Source organism: Gambusia affinis, linkage group LG12, assembly GCF_019740435.1.
Source record: "Gambusia affinis linkage group LG12, SWU_Gaff_1.0, whole genome shotgun sequence".
NCBI lineage: Eukaryota > Metazoa > Chordata > Actinopteri > Cyprinodontiformes > Poeciliidae > Gambusia > Gambusia affinis.
The window spans coordinates 26,855,844-26,879,437 of NC_057879.1; the positions used below are offsets into that span (position 1 = coordinate 26,855,844).

The 23,594-nt window shown below is 40.8% G+C and overlaps 1 protein-coding gene and 1 long non-coding RNA gene across 4 annotated transcripts in view; one reads left to right on the plus strand and one right to left on the minus strand.

Annotated features, from left to right (window-relative positions):
• basp1 (brain abundant, membrane attached signal protein 1) overlaps positions 1–18,921 on the plus strand; it is a 36,342-nt gene extending 17,421 nt beyond the window's left edge. The window contains exons 1-2 of one of the 3 annotated variants that reach the window (XM_044135320.1): positions 14,777–14,908; positions 15,842–18,921. In XM_044135320.1, the coding sequence (XP_043991255.1) occupies positions 15,856–16,494 (639 nt within the window). In that variant the 5' untranslated portion in view covers positions 14,777–14,908; positions 15,842–15,855 and the 3' untranslated portion in view covers positions 16,495–18,921. Of the gene's footprint in view, positions 1–14,776; positions 14,909–15,841 lie in introns of those variants that run through there. The other 2 variants (XM_044135321.1, XM_044135319.1) reach the window with 2 other exon arrangements.
• Positions 12,041–14,754, minus strand: LOC122841784. The gene is made up of 3 exons (XR_006372435.1): positions 14,396–14,754; positions 14,143–14,248; positions 12,041–13,228 (listed from the first exon to the last, which is right to left on the minus strand). It is a non-coding gene; the product is annotated as an uncharacterized LOC122841784 (long non-coding RNA).
• Positions 18,922–23,594: the final 4,673 nt, after the last annotated feature.

Genomic DNA, 23,594 nt, shown 5'->3' on the forward strand with positions numbered 1-23,594 from the left:
AATAATAGATCTAAAAATTAAATAAAAGTTTAGAGTGAAATGAAAGTAAAAACACCAGAAAAACAATTTCTAATTTTAACTAATAACTGTGAAAGTTATATAAAGTTATCAATACAGTTAAAAAATTTACGTTTGGATGCATCACCGAAATATTAAAACCACTTACATATATTTTTTCTATATATCTTTTTTTCAAAACCTTGAAAACCTTTTTAAAATCTTTAGATAGACTTTAAAAGAAACATAAATGTAACAACAAATACACAAATAAACCTCAAATAGGGAACATAATCTGTATTTAAAGAACTTTTAACGGGAACAAGTCAAATAACTGTGAATAAATCTGCCAAAAACCCGACCAGACATTTATACGTAACGTTAGCTGTGCAGAGATGCTGTGCAAGAAACCCTGAGACATAAATTACATTTTTATTTAAATGAGATTATTTTCTTCCAGCTGAGCTGAGGCGTTATAACCACAGGATCTGTGAAGAGGAACAAAACGTTCTTCAGACCTTCAATCTACAGTTCTAGTCTTTTTTTAGGGTTTTTTTAGTTCTGGGGGATTTTCACAAGATTTACGAAGGTAATTTGTCCCTTTTGCATATTTTGAGTTATTTTACAATAATTACTGGCTTGTTTGAAACATAAACTGATTCTCACTGGAGTGATGTTTTGCAGCCACTTCAGATTTTATGCTAAAGATGAATCATTTTCCCAGTAAACGGAGCCGTGAGTCAGACTGAAGCTGTTCAGTCAGCAGTCTGCCGGCCATCGTCCGCTGGACCGCCGCCCAACGCAGGCGCATCATTACGCTCATAATCTGGGAGTAATCTGGGAATAATCTGGGATTTGTTGCTTTAGATATTTTGATCCCGACCTGCCAGGATGAAATCTGGCCCAGAACGAGCCAGAGGAGTCAAAGTTCTCACATTCTCTAGAAGTACAGATACTTGTATGAAAAAATACTCTAAAGTAAAAGTACAAGCTGGATTGTTTTACTCAAATTTTGAGACGTACTTAAATACAAAAAATTAAAAGTGATTTTCACCTTCAAGAACACAAAATGACTTGATAAGCCGACCCGACCCGATCTGACCCGACCCGACCACTATGAGCCTCAGAGGCGTCCAGATTATTTCATGGAAATGACCAGATATAAGGAACCTCAGGGCTCCTTATAAAACAATTCTGCTAACCCGGACATTGTTTCAGGTTGTTCTGCTTTCTATCAGAACCGCCTGAGTTCAGGACGTATCGGACCTGAACTCCCTCCGCTGCGGACGGGAAGTCAGAACCCAGTGATTCAGATCAGGATTTATTTAACTTCTTGTTTTCTGCTGGAGTTTTAACTTCCTTTGCATTCAGCAGAGCAAACAAAAAGTTACTAAATGTTTCTGTTTCAGATCATCTGAGCTCAGACTGGTCGTCTGCGATCTTCTCTAACGTTCCTAAAACAACTGGAATCCTCAACTAACAGTAACCTCCACAGAAACTGGACACTACTGGTGGACAGTTGCAACTTAGAGTCTCAAAGTCCACATAAGTTTTGGATCAGGGGACCAAAGTGTGGCCTGAGGGCCTTTTGTGGCCCTCTGAATGGTTTTGTAATTGTAGAGAATCTGCACTGCAAAAACACAAAATCTTACCAAGTATTTTAGACTAGTTTCTAATGCAAATATATTAGAACACTAGAAATAAAACCAAGTAACTTATCAGAAGGAAATTGGAGTTTGATTTAAGTAAATTGTTTCTTAATATTGATGCAGAAAGTACCTGTTCTATTTGCAGATTATTTAACTTATAACAGAGATTTTTTCCCAAATAAAGGAAATAATCTGCCAGTTCATCAATATTAAGGAATTATTTACTTTAAACAAGCTTATTTGCTGAAAAGTGACTTGTAAGTTCGTTTTGTCTTATTTGAAGTGAACTGAGATGTTTGCACTAAGAACCAAACCAAAAATATTTGGTAAGATTTAGTATTTTTATAGTGAATCCTGGAAGCACAGAAAGTTGATCCAGATAGATGATTTTCTATTAGGCCAACATTTCTCAGTAAAATCTTTCTAAAATAACATGTTAGGTACAACACAACTTGATTATACATGCCAACAATATTACTGAGAGAAAAGATGAATTACCTTCATCAGGGTGTCGATGACAGTTAGACCAAAAATCAAAGGTCTGACCAGGAAAAGACTCGAAGGTTTTATCATATTCTAACTTCTTCTACTGGATTTCAGGTTCTGTTTGCTAACTTTGAGTTTGTAAAGGTTTGATAGATTGTGGAGAATGATTTGTATATTCTGCATATAAACTCATTAAACTCTCCTCCACTTCGTGTCGGTTCTGTTTCTGCCTCCCGTTGGTTTATCTGACCCTGACTGAGGAGAGTCTGAACTTTATCTGGACAGTTTGGTCGAGTTTTCAGCTTTACGACCTTCAGGCTGACGGATCACCGCTGTGTGTGTCAGAGAGAGAGGAGCTGTGGGCAGGTCAAAGGTCGCATGTTTCTCAGACACAGTGTCCCTATTGCTCATTAATTAACTCTGTGAGTGTGTGTGTGTGTGTGTGTGTGTACAACCTCTATCAACCTTTTGATGAGATGGATTTATGAATATTTTCATTTAACAAACTGTTTTTATTCTATTCTATCATTGGTCACACGTTGATGTGGGACGCCGTCCAGTGAGATGTGCTGGTCAGTCTGGCTCGACCAGCTCTCTCTCTCTGTCAGGGGTCAGAGTTCAACCCTACCAGTGGCGATGATGTAAACACATAATTCACTGCAGTGCAACATATTCAATCCACAACCAGGAACTTGTGTTGTTTACAGTTTAAATATTGATTTATCTCTCCTCTGAAATGTTTAGTATTATTAAATATAACATCAGTTTACATTAAATTTTATAGCTGCAAACCAGGGAAGGCATATTTAAAACTTTCATCTCCCAATTTCTGCTCAGGTTTATAAAACGTTATTAAATTACAGCAACTGTTTTCTAATTATTCCATCCATATCAAAAACATTGGCCACTTTTTTCACTGATTGCAGCAAACTGTTGCTTTACGACATAAAGCCTGATATTTCTGTATATATTAAATTTTTCCTGTGAGGACAGCCGGTGGACGGCTGCCAGGCAGCGGCTCGTTAATCCTTCAGATTAAATCAGACTAACAGAGAGGACACCAGTGGATACAGTCTGTGTAAATGAGCTGCTGCTGTGTGAATGCTAATGCTCATCTGGGGAGTAATGCAGACAAATGGACACATAAAAACACAATATTATAGAACCTAATGCAGATTATTTTCATGCTCTCCAGTTTTCTCTGTTCATTTATATCAGGTTTAGGAAGGAACATCTTAATTGTTGTGGTTCATTTATCATGATGAATATTAATCTTTAAAAGGGATTATTAGGATCTGTTGCAGTTTAAGTCTCTGGATAATAACAACTGTTCTCTGAATCAGTGAGTTAATGTCCAAACTCTCAGATTTATGTCACATTATGTCCAGATTTTGCTTCCACTGTTTCAGAACGGGTTGACTTTCTGTTTCTTGTTAACGATGGAGATTTTTTTGAGCTTCATCTGCTGGAAAATTAGAAACAACACTGCAAAAACACAAAAAAATGAAAAATAATTATTTCGGTCTACTTTTAGTGCAAAAATTACAAATAACTTTTCAGTAAGATAGGAGATTGTTTTAAGTAAATAATTCCTTAATATTGATTTAAAATGTAGTAGTTATATTGGCAGATTATTTCATTTATAGACATTTTTCACATGTTATAAGTAAAACAATCTGCCAGAGGAACTACAAGCTTTTCCTCAATATTAAGAAATTATTGACTTAAAACAATCTCCTATATCTTGATGAACAGTTACTTGTAATTTAAGATTGTCATAAGATATTTCCACTAAATATTAGACAAAAAGATAAGATTTTGTGATTTGCAGTGCATTCTTTCATGAAGGCTGTCTTTTCATTGGATGTTACAAACATCTGCATCAAGTTGGTTTGGAGCTGCACAATATTTCAAATTGTAGTGGTAAAATCAATGGGTGCAATATTACAACTGAAACTGACTGCTTAGATACAATATTTATAAAGTCTGACGTTCAGAGCCATGCATGCACATTCTAGATTTACTGTCTCTGCACGCAATTTGATGTACAGTCTTAGTAAGATGTAAAAACTCCCAAAGAAGTCAGGAAAATGTGGGTTAATCATATTCCACATATTCACCATTTATACTGCGGTTACATGTTTTACCGCATCAGCAGAAACCAAGGGATCAAATCGTTCTCATTTTGTGCCTTAAACATGTTATTTGTGTTTTTCTGTTAACACTGACTCAGAAAGAAAAATTGGTAGTTTTCACATCTCTATATTTATGTTGTATAAAGAAGAGGCTGTTGAAGTCTGCTGATTTGTTATTTTTGCAGATTAAATTTAGATATGAGGCAAACTGTTGTAATTTATAGATATGATGAACAAATGATAGAGAAGCTACATTTTGTTTGGCAGAATTATTTAGCAGGTATAAATCGTTCTTGTTTACTTTTCTGATTAATCCGTGTCGAGGCGTCTGTCATCAACTCAGAGGAAATTCGGTGTTTTTGTTGGAATTTCTTTCTAAGTTTGATAAGCTAACGGAAGCTAACGGTTACTAGCTGCTAATATTGACCCTTTGGACGTCTTAGTGAGGGACGGAGAATTGAACAGAGCCACTTAAATTGTTTTCCAAAGTTATTTTTACCATTTTATTCATGGCTTTTGTTTGTTCAAGTCGAGCTAATCTGTCTGAAAACGTAACTCACCTGGTTGGGGTTCATATGCGGCGGGATTTACAACCTTTGGAAACAGCTAGCTTAGAAACCGACCCATACTGCCTCCCTCCTGACGTGTTGATCAAATTACCAACTTTGCCTGAATTCACACCACACGATTTATATCACTGTCATAAACAGGGCTTCCTTTTACAGGATTAAAAACGTACAAAGAGGAGATGCTAACCAGTTTTTTCCATACGTGCTAGGCTACGTGACGGTGCGGCACTGTCTCCATGGTTACTAATAGTTAAACCCGTACCTTCTCCATAATGCCTTATTTATATTCCCTCCAATCATACATACTTATAAAGTATATGACTGTTAGTCTTCTTACCTTGTAAAAAAAAGTTCGCTGCAAATCCGTGTTTACACCGAGAGCTGCCAGTCATTATTACTGAGAGCTGCCGCTGCATCTTTCCTCATTAAAAGTTATAAAATAAGATGACAAGTTTGGTTTGTGCAGCTGACCGCAGCATACTATGACCAGTTCTAAGGTGAAATTAACTAGATAAAAGCTGATAAACACAGATGTCTGTGTTTAGACTAGCTTTAAAGGAGCACATTGGTTGTTTTGTGGTTGTGGGCGGAGCTGTGGAACGTGTGACGTCACGTGCTAAGGGTCAATACCCTACGAGGTAACCTAGCTGGCTTATTTACATTCATCATTTCCAACACTGGACTTTTCTCAAGCTCTATCAATTTGAGGATTGATTGTTGTTAAATGTAAGTTTAACGTCCAGCTGGCTGGACGATGTTTGCGTTAGCCACTTGCTAACTTCTGTTGCTTCTGTTGCAAACACATTCAAGTTATTTATTTAAAATTTTCTTTTGTACATTTCTGTCAAAATAAAGATTATAAAAAGTCTTAAAATTGAGTTGGGGAAACCTGCAGGTGCCCTGATAAAGATATTACTCCAAACTTAAATCTAAATATGAATAATTTTGTGCTGATTTGTACATTTTAACCCGGATGGATTGGTAAACCTCCCACTAAAAGGCTAACATTGCTGTAAAAACAAAGCCGTGTCTTCAGCTGCGTCCCGCTCTCAGCCTCACTAACAGGTTGTGACAGACTTGGTTGAATGAGTTCATGGCCCCCCCCACGCAGTCCGTCCTCAGTGGGACAGACGCCCGTCCCCAGGAGGACAGATTTGTCCTCCTGGGGACGGATCTGGCTGACACCAGCCAATTAATTCATTTCTTGATAGCAAACTCCACACAGGAAGTTCCTGGTGTTAATTGAGAAGCCGTGAACGTCCAGATCAGACAGAGATTCTCTGAGGCTTGTTCTCCAGACGTGACTGTCTGCTGCTGGCGGCAGGTTGGAGACCATGGAAATATCAAACAGGCCTTGGGGTTTTTTTTGTCTTCGTCCTCGGTCGCCTCGAGTCTCTTATCTGTCTGAGAAAACAGCGAGCGGGCCGAGGCAGCCAACGCATCTGACAAATCCAATCAGTCACATTAACCGCGGGCGGACGGGATCGACTGCCTCTGCCTCGGCGGACGCTCTGCTGTGTTCATAGCATTCAATACTTTTAGTCTAATTAACACAAGGCTTTATATTTATCACCACGGTCTGAATTCTCATCTGCTCAGTAAAAAACCTAAATCATCTCTGACTGGCAGAAACCTGAGATCAGGTGAGTTTTGTGGATGTTTCTCCAGATCTGCTGAAGCTTCGACAGCACCTGTTTCTTCCCCAAACAGAGCCTGAAAGGCTGACCCGGATGTGTCAAACAAAACCCAAACACTCAACATTTTACAGGAAAAACACGGCCGGAGGCTTGCAGCATTTCACAGGAAATCAGGACGGAACGACAGCAGGAAATGTGATGGAAGACGCGTCGCATAAAGGCCTCAGACGGAGACAGGAAAATAAAACCTAGATAAAGTCTAAATACAGGGACTGGTTAATATTCATACTTTACTGCGGTTCTGTTTGCTTTAAATAGACAATAGATTTTGCTGACACTGTCTAATTTGATGTAGAACAAACAAATATCATCTTAGTCAAAACAGGACAAATCTGGAATATTTTATTATATTCCATCAAAATAAAACCTTTGAGTTTATATATGAGAAAGTTTGTCAGGTTTTGTGGATCATCACATTTTGGACTTTAGCAAGAGCAGCGCTGATGGGCTCCAAAACACAGAACCCGCTATCGGTTTCTCAGGGTGAACCCGCTCTCTCTTGGGTTCATTACTCCTAGAAACATCCATTGTCACCCAGTGCTAAAACATTACAGTCTCACTGCAGACGTTTCCATGTGCCATGAACACGTTTTATCACAGCCAAACCATCTGTGCTCTTTGCAGACCTCAGGAGGCGCTGCCATGACTCTGCAAAGACCGACCAAGTTCAGAAAGATCTTATACCATCTTTAAGTGTGACATCATCCTTAAACAGCCAGGATGGATGGGTTAGCCCCCGCAGGTGCAAATACGTTGATTACTGTTGGTACAAGAACCCCTTTTTGCAAAAATGCTACATAATTTCAGAAGAAGATAAATAATTTGTTCTGGTTTTGCAGTCATGGAGGTCGTGTGACTGCCTGAAAGAGACGGGATTCTGCAGAACAAAATGCCAGTGGATCCAGAGAGACGGACATAATCTGTTACGCCTTCCTGTCTTGTTTTGTCTGCTGTCAGTTTTCTGTGCAGCCAACAAAGCGCTTGGACAGATTTTGTATTCACTGCTAAATGTCTGGGTGGAAAGCGTCTCAAAGCGCCTCGCTGGCTTTCATCTCTGCTGAGTGCGTCCTCTGACTCATAAGCAGCAGCTGAACACACAGCAGCTCTCTGCAGCCGGATAATCAATACCCATTTCCAGCACTGGACTTTTCTCAAGCTCTATCAATTTGAGGATTGATCGTCTAAACGCCCACTAATGTGTGTGTGTGTGTGTGTGTGTGTGTTTATCGCCCATTTAAGCACACATGGCTGTGCCTGTGTGGTCAGTGTGTTTTAAGTAAGGCAGAAGCCCCTGGGTAACAGTTATTGACTCATAAGTGATTCCACCAGCTGGCCAAGGTTAGACGTCATGGCGGACAGTAAGACGACACCAGATCTTTAGAAAACTGTTTCTTGGATTTCCACATCCTGTTTCTGATAAAAATAAAGATGCTAAGGTGTTCAGGAGTCACAGGTTTACTCAGGTTTACATCCTCAGTTCTCTGTTCCTTATACTTCCTGTCCCAGACGTTCCTGGTTGAAGGTTTTCCAGGTTTTCAGAAGGTCTGTCTCTGGACTTTGGCAGCTTCGTTTCTGTAAGTTGGTTCAGTCGGGTTTGGCGATTGTCTTGACCTCTTAATCAACCAGGCTTAAAAACGAATCAGAACTCATTCTATCCGTCCATCTGTCCTTCATTGCTTACCCAACATGATGAAAGCATGCAAACATGAATTTGAAGTAAACAAAAACTCTGAACTGAGCATGGAGACCTGCTGGTGAACGTAGCCTGAACTCCCTCAGAAATCAGCCCGATGAAAACAGAGAGGTTAGATAAGAAGATTATTTACTGTGTTTATAAACCATCATTTATTCTCCAGTCACACCGTCAGTGAATTTGGACAAAGCAGAAGATTCCTGAGTTTTACCAACATTAGATCGCTCATTGATCAGAGTTACAGATGTATTAATGTCAGGCGTTTCATAAACAACGTCTGAAACTGTCCAGAAAAACCAGTTTTGAGATATTTTAAGTTTAAGACTTAAAAACCGGAGAATGAATTTCTAGTTTAATTCATTCTCCAGTCCAAACCTTCAACATGTAGTTATAAAAATCTTCCAATTTGTTTGTGTTACAAACGTAGAAGCTGCATGCTAATTACAGGTACATGTCTGACTGCAAAAATGAAATATGTAGTTTTATCTCTCTTGCTCTCTGAAGGAGTTTTCTGCCTTGTTGCTGATCTGCTGCTGCTTCACCTGCTTTAAATGTCGATTTTTAAAAATAAATCTAACGGAATATAAATCCAATCGTCAGCGTTTACCTTGTTTTAATCTCTGGCCTGACGGGTGACGTCAGCCTCCTGAAGCTCCTCCAGACTGAGAAATGTTTGTTGGACAGAAATAGACGGAGCCACTGGTCCTGCTGCGAGCTTCCACACTGGGGACCAGAACCGATTTCCACAGATGGTGCCGTTTATGCTGACCACGCTGCTTTAACTTCCACTTGCAGCTCTGAGGTTCAGACTGAGACTGTAGAAAGAAAATAGTTCCAGTGAATCTTGTTCTGGATGTTCTTGGACAGTCAGATCTCTAACCGTGAGCGTCTCAGGCTTCCCCTCGTTTCTCTGCCAGTGTTTTTATTTGTGTGTTTGTGAGGTTGGGCCAGATTTTCTGCTCCAGTTTTCCTGCCCATCCTTCACTCGCCTGCTGCTGTTCGGTGAAACAAACTCGCCTTAAATCAGCCGGATGGAGGAAGTTACGGCGCCGCGAACTGCTTCCATTCAGAAACAGGCAGGGAGCGCACCGTTCTTCATCTGAACTGCTGAACCAGAGCGTCCAAACCAAACTGTTAATGTCCTACAGCGCTAAAAAATAAATAAAATTACAAGGTAAAATCATTTGAGAATATCTTAACATTATGACTGTTAATCACATTTTAAATGGAAACCAGGAAAAATAAACAACTTTCTCAATTTCAACTCCTGATCAGTTTCTTTACAAATGTGGACGCTAATATTAGCGTTAGCTGCTAGATGTTAGCATTGAGATGCTATTTTAGGTTTCAGTAGTTTCTTTGATAGCTTTCAGCACATCTTAAACACAACAGTCTTTCCCAGCGTCCAGTCAGGTGGTTTAGAAGCAGAAATTATCCCGCGGTTCGCTGAGAGAAGCAGATTTATCGTCTGTTGTTGTTAGCAGAGGTTAGCTTGTGCGTCAGATTTACAGTCGTACCAGAAACTCAAGTCAAAGGGTCTGGGTTGAATCTTTACAGGAAAAAAAAAGAGATTCTGTTAAAAAGAAAGAACCACTTTAACATCTATGTTTTGAAATAATCAAAATTATCTGGTTAAAGTTTTTCCTCTACAATAGAAATCCTCCTTGCTGCTCCACTGTGGAGCCATTCAACAAACAGAAATAAAACAGGAAACTTTAATCTACTGTCAGACAATCTGAAGCAACAGTTCCTGTTTTTACAGTGTAATTTATGTATTTCAGGTTTGCGTTGCATTTCCTGAAACATCTGTAAGAAAAGATACGAGTTCCTGCGTTTTAAAGCCGCAGGCCTTTAATCAGAACCAGAGAGCTGATGCAGCTGCAGCAGTGTGTGTCGCAGCTGCTCGCTCGTTGTGTCTGACGAGGCTGAAGCGTTTGAAAATGGAGGTCAGTGTGACACGGAGGGAGAACGTGTGCAGCGTTCCCCCAGGCTGGTTCACAGAGCGATCCGATCTGTCACAGCTCTGTGAGCAGCATGCTGGCTGGATTAGCCTCCTCTCTCTGTGAGGTCCGCTCTTCCTCTGCGGTTTATCAGCGTTATCCCTTTAAGAAGCTCTTTGAAGATCCAGATAAGCTCATTATAATCCACCAGAGTCACCTCAGCCTTCACTCTGCTGGGCTCTGGGTGTTTACTGGCCCAAATGTCAGCTTCCTCACTGCTCCACGTCTCACCTGCAGGAGAAACGAGCAGAGAAATTCAGATTCTCTGGGACTGTTTTCCATTAAATGTACTTCATGTGTAGAAGTAAAGCGTCCAGTGAAAGGTGTGTGGACCGTCAGCGGTCCAGCTGCTCCGGCTGTCACGTCCGTTTCCCAGGCGACGCTTCAGAGTGAAAACGCTGCAGCCGCTCGCTGACAGCGCCAACCTTTAAGGTGTCAGGTTGGATGTCAGCGACGCAGAATCAGCCGGGACGGCGAGCCGAGGTTATCCAGAGCCCAGGACCTGCAGGAGCCTCCATCTGCTGGGGCAGGAGGGCAGGAGGGGGGCAATAGGGGGGCAGGAGGGGTAAGAGGGGAAACCAAGGCTGTTCTCCATCTTTAACTCCTAAAACTGAACTGCTCCACTCTGTAAAACCTCATTAAAGAAATAAATACTAACTTGTTGCCTAAAAGGTTTTTCTGAAAACTGCTGGATTGAAACTTTTCCTGATTTTGCTTTTTATTTGTTTTTCTGCTCAAACTGTGACAGAAAATATAAATGCTGACGGTTTTCTCAGTTTTCAGTAAAACGAACATAAACATCCGTAAAGCTACAGACATGCCAGTTTCTGTCTCTCCATCATCAGGATGCGACCTTTGACCCCCTACAGGAAGCTGATGAGTTCCTCTCATCGACGCTTCATTTTCTCAGCATGAAGATGAAAATTATAATCTCATATAATTCCTACAGAACTGCGTTTCCAGATTTCCTTCAGATTGTTTTGTTTTCTACTTGAGTTTTTTTCTTCGTCTTTTCATTTCTGTAAAAGTAGAAATAGAAACATCATCCAGTCTCTGATCATTGATCTCCATCATCATAATTTACAATAATCAGAACTTTCTGCAGTTTCCGACAGAACATCAGATTACTCTGTTGACATGACGAGTCCGATTGACTCTTATGAACCAAAACGTCTCATTCTGAAGCGCCGACATGTTCAGAGGTTTGATTTTAAGAACTAAAGATTTCCTCTGTTTTGCTGTTTGTATGAATTATTTTGAGAAATAAATCTACTGTTGATTCAAGAAATGCACCAAAGAAAAGAAATACTTTAGCTGTTCATTTTTAAAAGGCTTTAACTCCATAGACTCTCAACTTGTTTACCCAGAGTAAGTACGTAGAACAAAAAGTTACATTTTTAATTTTAACTTAATTTAGTGGATGAAAGTCATCAGCAAACACCCAGAAACTCCCTGGACTCTGAGTGTTGCCAGGTTGTACCCACTCTGGTTGCCAGTTAGCTGCGTTCAGGTTGCCAGTTTGGTTGCAGAGCAGGACTGCAGAGTTTCAGCCGAGCCGCCGTGGAGGCGTGACAGATGACTCGTCATAGACGGCGAGAAGCTGGAGAAGAATCTGAGGAGACGCAGGCCATCTGCTGCGCTGCCTCCCGACTCGCAGGACTCGGCCTGATTGGAGATTAATAATGTTCCATAAATACTTTTCCAGCGAGGGCCGATGTTGCTGCGATCAATCATGCGCTTTGTGAGCTCAGCAGCCTTAAGAGGCCGGCCTGCGCGCTAACTGCTGAACACGGCGGAAATAAAGCAGGACAAAGTAGCTCAGCAGGTTTTAATCATGTCAGCGAACATTCCTGGGCGGCGCGAGGAGATGCATCATGTTGGAGTTTAGTAAAGTCTGCAGATTTAAAACAGAGTTCACCTTCTAGCTCTGCTGCAAACAAACTCCACCGAAGATCTCAAAACAGAGCAAAGGACAAAACGTCAGAAAACAGACTGAAATCTGAAAAGTGTGGTGTGCATTTGTAGTTTCATTACTGTGCAACCAGTTCTGTTGATGTTGGAGAACAAAAAGCTGAAACATAAATTATGATTTCCGGTTTTCTCCATAACATATAAGATGTCTTATATTTATAGAATAAAAACAAAACAGATTTTATTTTCATGCCAAGGAGGAATTCAGGCTTAACAGCAGCGTCACGTATGAAGGTTCACACTAAAGAGTTTTTAAAGTTTTAACAATATACAAAAACAAGATTAACAACAATATTAATAAAATGCTGCAGAAATCTGCAGCAGAAAACATGTTTGTCTTCAGACTGAAGCAAAATATGATTAAATTCAACAAGAGAGGAATTAATAGTTCAACATACACCCTGACTTTAGTAAATTATTTGAAAACAGTTTTTTGTAATTATTGAGGTAAAACAAAAACATAGAAAACAGAATTAAAACCATAAAATTAACACCATAGAAACGCTGAATCAAAACATCTGGTGGTGATTCTGGTCGCTGCAGCTCTCTGTCCTCCATCAGCTTCAGGTTTCATTCCAACAGCTGCATGATTGCAACACATTGAATTGTTTTTAACCGATTAGTATTTATTTCCTCGCCGATGTTTGAAATGACGTCACAGGATGATATCTACGGTCCTGCAGGTTTCACTGGGTCTTTTGTTGGACTCGCTGTATTTGTTCCAGGTTGTCTCCGCGCCGCCGGAGCCCGTTACAAACTGCAGGGCCGTAAAACCACACGGCCAGCAGAGAGACGGCGGCCCTCCGGCTGACTGGGACTCATTGTCCAGCGCTGCATTGTGGGCCGGAGAGAGCCGAGGCAGGAGCGGCGTTCCTGGCAGACACCAGCCGCTGGACTGTCACAGCAGTTCAGCGTGAATGGTGGACTGATTCAGTCCATTAGCATTTTGAGCGGATTCGGCGCTGGCGCCGGTCCATTCAGGGACAGACAGAGAGCAGCAGCAGCGCGGCGTTTCATTTAACACACAACATCTGTAGGACCAGGACCAGGGCCACGGAATAACAGCAGGAAGAAGAAAAAAACTGTGACAGACTGGCGACCTGTCCAGGGTGACCCCGCCTCTCGCCCGGAACGCAGCTGGAGAGGAACCAGCAACCCTCCCAACCCCATTAGGGAAGAAGGGTGTAAGAAAATGGATAGATGGATGGAAGAAGAAAAAAATATTAAATTCGTTTTTATTTCTGAATTCTGAGGAAAAAAAGTGAAAGTTCTGAGGTGAAATTCAGATTAATGTCACAACTTTGAGAAAAAAGTCAGAATTCTTTTTTTTTTCCAGAGGAATAATTTCTGTCATGAACATCTGGGAAACCAAACGGGTCACTTTAAGTTTTCACCATTTAATGAGTTTAAAATAAACTGTAAAACTACCGTTGAAGTTCAACCTCCAGTTTTAGCTTTTAAAGTTTCTGTTTTCTGCTCTGAATGCAGAAGTTAAACATCCAGATGTGAACCTGAAGGAGATCCAGAGGCTTCACCTCCAGATTTCCCTCCATCAGTTCAAACCGACACACAGTGAGCCGTTTGCTCTCGTTCTGCCTGATTTGCTGCATGTTGAAGTTTCCTCCCTGTGAAGCAGGCAGATGGTGAAACCTACCTTCAGCTGACCGAGGAGCCAGAAACGTGTGTGTGTGTGAGAGATAGAGAGAGATCTAATCATCATGGAAAAACATAACAGTGAGAATCCTGTCGGTTGTTTTTTTGTCATTTAATTTGTACAGGAAATTGTAAATTTCCAAACTGCACTTGTCTGTGATTTTATTTGAATGTGTGTGTGTGTGTGTGTGTGTGTGTGTGTGTGTGGCTTGGCATGCCTGGAATGTAAAGATCTGTGTGAGGTTCACTGAGTTCATGCTGCCTCTCTGTGTTTAACGGAGGATAAACAGACCTGGTTCCTGGTGACCAGAGATGAAACGGATCCGTGTCTCTCTGCTGATCTGAGGTCAGGCTTTCTGTCTTCATGCGACGTCGTTTTACACCTCATGTTTCCATCGCTGATGGAAAACAGACACACTGAGTTTAATTAGAGACGTATGCAGATCAGTGCATGAAACAAGCAGGAGCATCTAAACATCCACAGTTAGCATGAAGCTACATTATTATGCAACATGTTGCCTGATGCGTTGACGCGTTGCTCTCACATTTCCAATGTTTCCAGGATTTGTATGAATATTAGCAGCTTTTTTTCTCTTCTGCTCAACTGGGTTGTAAAAGAACCAAGTGGTGAAACGTTTCCAGAACTTCCTCCAGCAGGTTTCTGTTTTCCATCCAAATGTTATCAGAAATATGAGCCAACTTCAAAACGTCACAAAGAAAAAGTTCCCATCTAATGGAGCGAATCAGCCAGACTACAGCGGTGGGCGGTCCTGGTTCTGGAGGTCCAGTGTCCTGCAGCTCTTAGAGTCTCTCTGGTCCAACAACCTGAATCCAACAGCTGAATCTCCTCCTCAGTTCAGTCAGGTTCTCCAGAGTCCTGCTAACGACCTCGTTATGTGACTCAGGTGTGTTGAAGTGGAGACACATCTAAAGGCTGCAGGAAACCGGACCTCTGGCCCTCCAGGCCCTCCAGAACCAGGACTGCCCACCCCTGGTATGCAAACGTGATTTTATCAGATGTTGACGCTTCGCATTGCTGTGATAAACAGGAAGTAAAGGTAAATAAAACCAGCATGGAGAACACGTCTCAGAAAAACAGAAGGTTCTCCCAACCGAGCTGGAGGCGTCGTGCCTCTGGTACGGCACAGAGTCGTTACGTCAGAGATCATTCAGCGAAAGTGTTTCCACCTCCACACCCTGAATGTATCGACTCTTTTTCAGAAAAACCTAAAACTGACTAAAACAAGAGTAAAACTTTTTCAAACAATGGAGAGAATCATTTCAAATGTTACTGTTTCCATCAACCTTTTCTAATGCAAACCTTCAAAATGTGCATAAAAAACCTGGATGGATGGATGGATGGATGCTCATTTATTGTTGAATGTTTATGATGTTGGCTGATAGCATTGCACAAAATATCTGTTACAAAATACCAAAAGTATTGACGAATATTTTCATACAATGAACAAACAATAGTTTCAGTGAACATGCAAACAGAACAATGTTATTTATGAGTGTGATTTGTTTAATAAGTAAATGTGTATGTTCGCTTTAAGCACTTATGTAAAACTGCAGTATGTAAAATGTTTGATTTTTAGAGAGATTTGACCGAATGCAGGGAAACAAAACTTGTGAGATTTCAGGTTGTTGTGGTTCCAGAGGCTCTGCAGTATTTTGGTTTTATATTTTACAGCATATTCTAGATTCTATTGACACAAATCTAATTACATCTTGAGCTAAACGATATGCTTATTGAGTTTCATTGCTTGAGATATTTAGCAAACAAGAACGTTCAGAAAACTGGTGGACAAAAAAGAGCTGCAGAAAAAAAATCACCAGTTTCCTTCCACTTTACACCTACAGATTATTCTGTGTTGGTTTGTCATTAAATCCCTAAAAAGATAAATGGTTGTAAATTATTTTGTAAAGGCTTGGATAAGAACCATTTACATTAGAATACTAAGTTAACTTTTTTTCTCCTTCTGTTTTAGAGGCCAGAGTTAAAATGGGAGGCAAGCTCAGCAAAAAGAAGAAGGGATACAATGTAAACGACGACAAGTCCAAAGACAAAGACGCCAAGGCGGAGGGCGCCTCGGCCGAGGAGAGCGAAGCACCGAAGGACAAGAAGGACGAGGCCTCTGCGGCCGGCGATGCTAAAGACGTAGCGAACGACACGGCGGCCAAGGAGACGCCGGCGGCGGACGCCGCAGCGCCGAAGGACGAGGAGAAGAACGCCGCTCCCGCCGCCAAGGAGTCGGAAAAACCTGCCGCCAACGCCGAGCCCAAAGCAGAGGCACCGAAAAGCGCCGACGCTGCCAAGGCTGACGACAAACCGGCCGCGGCCAAAGAGGCGCCTCCCGCCGCCAAGGAGCCGGAGGCGAAGGCCGCGGCGCCCGGCGCTGCAGCCGAGAGCAAAGGGGAGGCCGACGCCAAAAAGACTGAGGCCCCCGCTGCACCGGCGGCCAAAGCCGAGGCGGCCCCGGCGACCTCGCCTGACCCTAAGCCCACAGAGGCAGCGGCTCCAGCGGCGACCAAAGATGGCGCCGCTGCGCCTAGTTCAACACCAGCCGCCGACGCTCCGGCCAAGGAGGCGAACGCCACGGAGGCGCCGAGCAAGGATCAAACCGTAGCAGTTCAAGATTAATGGACAGCTTCTTTAACAAAACGAAGAAACAAATGACCTAACTCAACGATGACAAAGATTTAAAAATGAAATTACTAGCCTGCCCATATTATTATGATAACAATAATAATAATAATTGTAATGATGATAATGATGATTTGTTGAATAAGAGACTGGAGACGTTTCCCACCAGTGCGTATGATTATTGCTATTATTATTGTTATGTTTTAATCTATTTTTTCTGCTGTAGTATTTGAACTTTGATACGAGTCTGTCGGCTGTGAGCCTTTGCAACGTCACCTTCATCCTTCATCCACTCATAACCTCCAGATTCCCGTTTCAGAAGGCCTGCATTCATGCTCTCACCTGCAGCCTCCTGCAGAGGAGTGAGAGGTCAAAAGTCATTTCACCAGCTGGATCTGCGTTACATCTGTCCAGTCTTTTGACCCAGAACGTGGAGCTGGAACTGCTCTGACTGAGAATGCTGAAGTTTCTGGGGAATTTGAAAGGTTGAAAATCGCTGGCTTTGCAAATAATTGTAGGATTTTTTCACTTAAACTTCTACATTTTGTACTGAAACCCTTAGCTATATTGTAAGAAAACTAAGTGGTTTTTTAGCATTTGTAATACTTAAAAAAATTTGCAAAGCCTTGCCAAGAATACCTTTAAAATGTTCCTACGAAGCTTAAAGCGATTCTCTGGTGTTAATCCAATAGAAAGTGACATATCCAGCAAACAGGCGAAACAATCTGTGAGATTGTCTGAATTTCCTTGTAAGGCTAAAACGGAGATGTTTACTGAGCCAGGATGAGGCTCTGGAAAGGACATGTTGAGTTGTGTCTTTCTGAAGACGGCAGACTAAACTGGCACTCAAACATCCTGCGAAGCTTTTCCTCCCCGATCAAAGAAAGGAAACGAAATCCTCTGCTGTAAAACTGGAACAGTTCTGCACTGTTAGGTTTTACATTAAATACTTCAGTATTTAGGTTAAATATTCCTCAACAGAAAGTGAAACCATTTTATCAGGCCACAAACGTCCGTCTGAGTGTTGATGCAGTTTTCTTCACCTCAACATTCTGATATTTAGAAAAGAAACGACATAAAATGGTAGAAAGTTCCAGGTTAACTTTGGCTTAATGTCTTGATATGTTTGTCTGATTTGACACCCAGGATATCCTGCCTCTGAGACTTGATTGTTACCAATTAGTCAAAGATTTCACTCTTGAAGAAACATTTCCTGTTTTCAACAGAAGTTCTGACTTTTCAATCCATCCTGTAAAAACTCCAAACAGAAAAACATCTGTGTTGGATTTATGCAGCTGTATATAAAGCAGCAACACCAGCAAACATCTGGAAATCAGTAAACATGGAAAATCATTAATATTTAAACTAAACGTCAGCGGGCCAAGAACTCAGCCTTGAGGTTCGCACATACTGGTTCTTGGAAATGATTTCATGTCGTTTATAATAACACACTGCTCACAATTTACAAAATATAAGTGAGACGTCTTTAAACTTGAATTTGAAGACATCCAGTTCAGTTATTTCTGAATGAGTGTCATGATTCAAAGTGCCAAATGTTAAAATCTGAAATTGTTGCTTCTCCAACGTCACCAGACCTAAAAGTGGATAAAACCTGAAGCTGTTTCCACCAGAGGTACTTAGTTTGGGAAAAGAAACTTTGATTTGATGAATCCTGTTTGTTAGCATGTTTGTTAGCATCCCATCAGTGTAGCTCTGGAGGACACTGGAAGAACAGAAAGTCCAGTGGCAAACAGGAATCCATGTTGTAACTTTGATTAATGTTGAATTAAAAAGCAAAACAGGAAATAAAGTTTATGAAGTAGTTCTTGTCCTATCTTTGCGACGTTATGGGTCCAGATTCTGCTTGTGACCCGGTTGTCCACCAGTCTCACCCAGGCTCTAGTAAAACTGATGTCTTTGCATTGTTGGAGAGTAAAATACTGAATACCAGCAACCTAACCTCCGACCGCCAGGCCTTCCTGTTCCCTCCTGTGCATAAATGCAGGTTTAAGTGTCGTCGCCTCACCGTCCGTCTCCATCCACCGACACACGGCGTCTTCCTTCCAGCACTCGTTGAACCGTAGCAGAAACAAACATCCGAGGACGGTTGTGTGTGTCACTTATTATGTTTCCTTTCTTCTCTCTTGACTCGGTAAATTGCATGTCTGTGGTTGGGTGAACCTGTAGTCCTGTCTTTTTGGTCAAGTGGAAAAAAAAAAAAAAAAAAAAAAAAGTATTGATAATTTCTCAGTCTGCATCCATGCCAACTGCGATCAATATTTTCATTCCATGTCTCACCGCAGCTATTTCTACATGTTCATTCAAGCAAACAGACAAAAAAAACGAAATGGAAATTGATGCGTTAAAATTATATGTACTTGTATAAATGGTGCAACAGTAATAAAATATCAGAAATTGACTCAATGGTCTTGTGCAAGTGATTTTTTTTCTTTAGGGAACCAGAAGAAGAACTACCTGGGGGTTTGCTGTGATGATTGTTAATATACAATTAATTAATGCTACATGTTAATGCTACGATGTGCTAATAAAGCACCGAGGTGTTTCACAGAAAACAAGAAAAGTTGAACAGAGAATGATTAAATAAAGTTTCATTCAAGGTTTAGCAACAGATGCTTTAATGCTTTACAGTCTGAAGTAGGAACAACTTGTAGATGCCAAATAAAAGTGACTCGAGGGCAGAACCCTGAGGAATCCCACCTGACATAAAGCAGACCCAGCCTGCAAAATAACATTTGCTTTGGACATAAAGGTGAATAACTTTCTGTTCTTTGGAAAATAAACGATACAAAATTCCAGGGTTGCTGTGTTTGGTCTTCAAGCCTTCAGAAGCCTGAAGGTTTAAAACCGGCTCACTGCAGCAACGACGCAACTGCCAGCGCAAAAACAGTTGAGGGATATTTACTGAATTTTTCAAACAGTTAAAGAGTTGAAGTAGAAATCCAGTAGAGTTTCTGGACTGGATCAAATCCTGCTCACGGCAAGCTGCTCCGTCTCCATGTTGGTCAGAGCCCGTCGGATCTTTCTTTACGTTCACTTTCTGCCCAACAACATCTCAACTATCTGGATGCACACAAACCAGTGAAGCTTTATAAATACAGGTGAAACGCTGGACTTTAAAGACCCAGAGAATAAATCCTACATTTTTCTCTGGCATTAATTAAACTCATTTGATGAAACCACTGAGATTTTGCTAACGTTGAAAAAACACAAATTCATAATTGCCATGTTTCCATTAAATAAGAAATGTAATTAAAATCCTATTCGTATAAGTTTTTCACAGAGTAAGTAATAAAAACCTGCAGCGGCGTCATCATCCCACCACTTCCTGTCGTCTTCTTTGTCGTTTCTGCCAGTAGTAACGTTCGGCTGTAGGTTATGTGATTCAAAGTGTTTCCATTTTGATGCAGCCAAAAATCCTTTAATCTGAAAACATTAGTATTAAGTGAATTCATGTTTGTAATTTCAGTTTGTGTAACCATGGAAACCAGCTGGTGTGGGTTTCCTGTTCTGATGCACAAACTGACATGAACCAGAACAGAGGAACGGATCAAAGATGGCCGACATGACGGGTCCTAAACCTCATGAATTTACATTCTGGTTTTTCTTCAGTCTGCTTGATTTTACTCAACAATGTGACGACTTGAAGGTTCCTGGTGATCTGCAGGATTAAAGGTTTTGTTGGTTGAGTCCCCAGTAAATCTGCTGTGGTTTCATGCTCATCATGGAGGACGGATTGCTGCAGATTCCTTAGAGAAAAATGAAAATGTTTTATCACTGATTATCTGATGGATGGATCTGGAAGGTATTCAGGTGCCTGAAGTTATTTTTCTCCCTCTTGTGGATTTCTTCTCTTTTTAAAAATGATGGAAAAAAGCCGAACCATTAGAAATGTGTGAAGGAGTAAATACTTTTTCACAGCACCGTATGTTTCTAATCATAACTGATGACAGAACTCACTTCCTTTTTATTAATTATGAGATAAAATTACAATCAGGCGAGACGGTTCTGTTCATGTGACTCCTGAAACCAACTGAATGCATTTCATTTCAATCATAGTAAATAGGGAATAAATACAAAAGCAAACCACACTTTTCAGATTTTGATTTATTTTTTTCTATTTTTTCACCTCAGTGTTATGCACCAGTTTTGTGGTTTGTGGATATAACAAGTCAAAATATTCATGAAAAATCAGTGAATTATTAACATTTTGCTTGTTTTAAGAGAAACAAATGCCAGTTTTTACTTCCTGATGGTGTCGGCTCTCTGCGCTCTGACTCAGAGTCTCGTTTCCTTCAGTTGACTCGGATCATTCAGATAAAATATTATTAGATTGTCTCTGAATGTTCCTGCCGCCTCAGCCGGGTTATAATTTTACCGGCTATGAAAGGAAGGAAAATATTGATGTGAGCAGAGGAATGAGGAAAAGTCTGAAGCTTCGCCAAACATTGATGACTGATGGTTTTATCTGCTCAGCCTCCCGGCTGCAGTTAATCATGAACCTCATCTCACACGTCTGATTTATTTCAGCCCAAACGCCGTTTATCAATCATTAAACCGTTCCCACATTTTGAACCCGAGGCAGAAGACGGTCAGATAAGAGAGGAAGCAAACACAGAAACAGGAAGTGGATGAGAACCATCCAGTTCTCAGAATAAACCCGGAGCAGAACTTTAGATACTTACACAGCAGGGAAAATGTTTGCTTCCTGATCTCCTGTTTAGTGTTTGTTTCTCACATTTCAGTGCTGAAAAAATGTGAAAAACAAGTAAAAAAAAAGGAAATCAGAAAAGTGCAAACATATGGAAGCTCATTTCCACCATCAAGGAAAACTAAAGCTCAACAGGAAGTCATGATTATGAGCTATAAAGTCATAATTATGGTTTCTAGATGTCATAATTACGACTAGAGGAAGTCGTGATGTTTATCTGAGGTTTCCTCCATCATCTCAAAGTTATGACCATATCTCATAATTCAACTTTTCTCATATCTGTGACTTTTAAAGTTGAAATTGTGACTTTGTATTTATAACTATGATTATTAAAGTTTAAAGCAGAACTATTTTATCATCTGAATTGGTAAATTATAATTTCAATCTGGTATTTATGACCTTGAATCTCATATTTGCTACTTTCAAACTCAAAATTATGACTTCTGGTTTCAGCTTTTATTTTTCCTTTCCTGGCAGTAATGGGCTTCCATAAAACTCTTTTTCTCACCTGTTCATGTTTCGGTGACTCAACATGTGGAGCTTTTAGAGATCCGACAGTTCGGCTGGCAGAACTAAAAACTGGATGAAGAAGTTCGGTTCCAGTTTTATTTATTTAAACCAAACGCAGAAAAAGATTTTCTACTGAGCGATTCAGGACGGGTTCTGGTGCCAGCCGGCAGTGAAACACGTCCACACACACACACACACACACACACACACACACACACACGCACACCCACACACACACACACACACACACACAGACACACACACACACACACACACACACACACACACACACACGTCTGCCTGATAAGCGTCAGAACCAAGCTGGCTTACAGTGGAGCACAATGGAGAACAGAAAGCTTTTGTCTCTGCTGAGTGTTGTTACAAATTTCCCTCCGTCTTTCGATGTGAGTGTGAAGGTTTCAGATAAAAGAGGCAGACAAGCTGTAATTACACAGGACTCATTTCTGTCACATCCACTGGAAAGAGACACAGAATGCCAAAGTGATGATCTGAATTTAGCTTTCTGCAGAGATTAAAAGACCCGATCACACACCAGGATGTGCTTCTGATACGATTTGAAGCATGAAAGCACAGAAACATGGCCGCTTATCAGCAGCATGCAGACCCGGCGGAGGGTCAAGAGACGGAGTCAAGCATCTCTCATTTCTGGATCTTTGTCTGCAGACGCTGAGCGCCGTCAGAGACGGAGTGTCACCCCTCAGAAGATACTTTCCACCAACGATGCTCTCCCACGTCCCGTCTTATTCAGGCGCTGCTCTCGTTTTTTTTACACAATTTGGCTTCAGTTTCAGATTCATTCAGTTGCAACCAGATGTTCACATACACTGAATAAAAAGACACAAAATCTGTTTTCCTCACCATGTGAAGTTAAATCAGACTCAACATTTCCTGTTCTGGTGCATCGTAAAGGAAATAAGTAGGAAAAATAAACCCCATTTACTTATAAAATTACAAAAACTGAGTTTTATGTGTTAAATGAAAACACATAAAGTGTTTTCTGCATAAAGTCGTCTGTTTACGACGTTTCCTCTCATTATCTTTCACTGTGAAGCGTCTTTCTCTCCAGAAAATGATCTGAATATCGTCTTCATCCCACTGATTTCATGAGCTGGATTTTAGCATCATGCATTATTTTATGAGCCAGTGTGAAAAATGATTTTTACAGTGAACTTCCTGCAGCTCAGCGTACCTTGCAGTCCGCTGGGAAGGCAGAAAACAAACCGAGTAGCAGAAATGAGCATTCAGCATTCACAGGGTTTTTACTTCCAGGCTCTTCGCTGAGCGAGAGTGAAATATTCACCACTTCCCATGATCCCCCCGCTCCCTCTGTTCTGCCGTAATCTTACATAATGTTGTGAATATTTAAAGCAGGTTCAGCTGAAGGAACGAGGACAATAGTTGGAAACACTCAGGCGGAAAAAACAGACGTAAAAACACGAGGAGGGAGACGGAGGAGTGAGAAACACGAGAAACATGAGAAATATTAGAAATATTAAAACACCAGAATATTAAACAGAAACCTGATGTTTAAACACACAGAAATCTAAAACATGATGATGGAAGCCGACGTTAAAGTTTGACTTTTAAAATGATCCAAAATGAAGTTCAGCATAATTTCATAAGGGAATATAATTCATCACAAATCCGTCTGAATTTCAGCTCCAGTTGCAACATTTTGATGTTTTTTTAGGTTTTTAGTTTTTGTGTTTCTGGTTGTAAAATCATTTTCCAGAAACTGAAGGAATCAAAAGTTTCACTAGTAAAATTCAAAACTAGGATCATGAAGACGTTTAAAACCCAAAAAACTTTAACTAAATGAAGAGAATGAGAGCCTGGG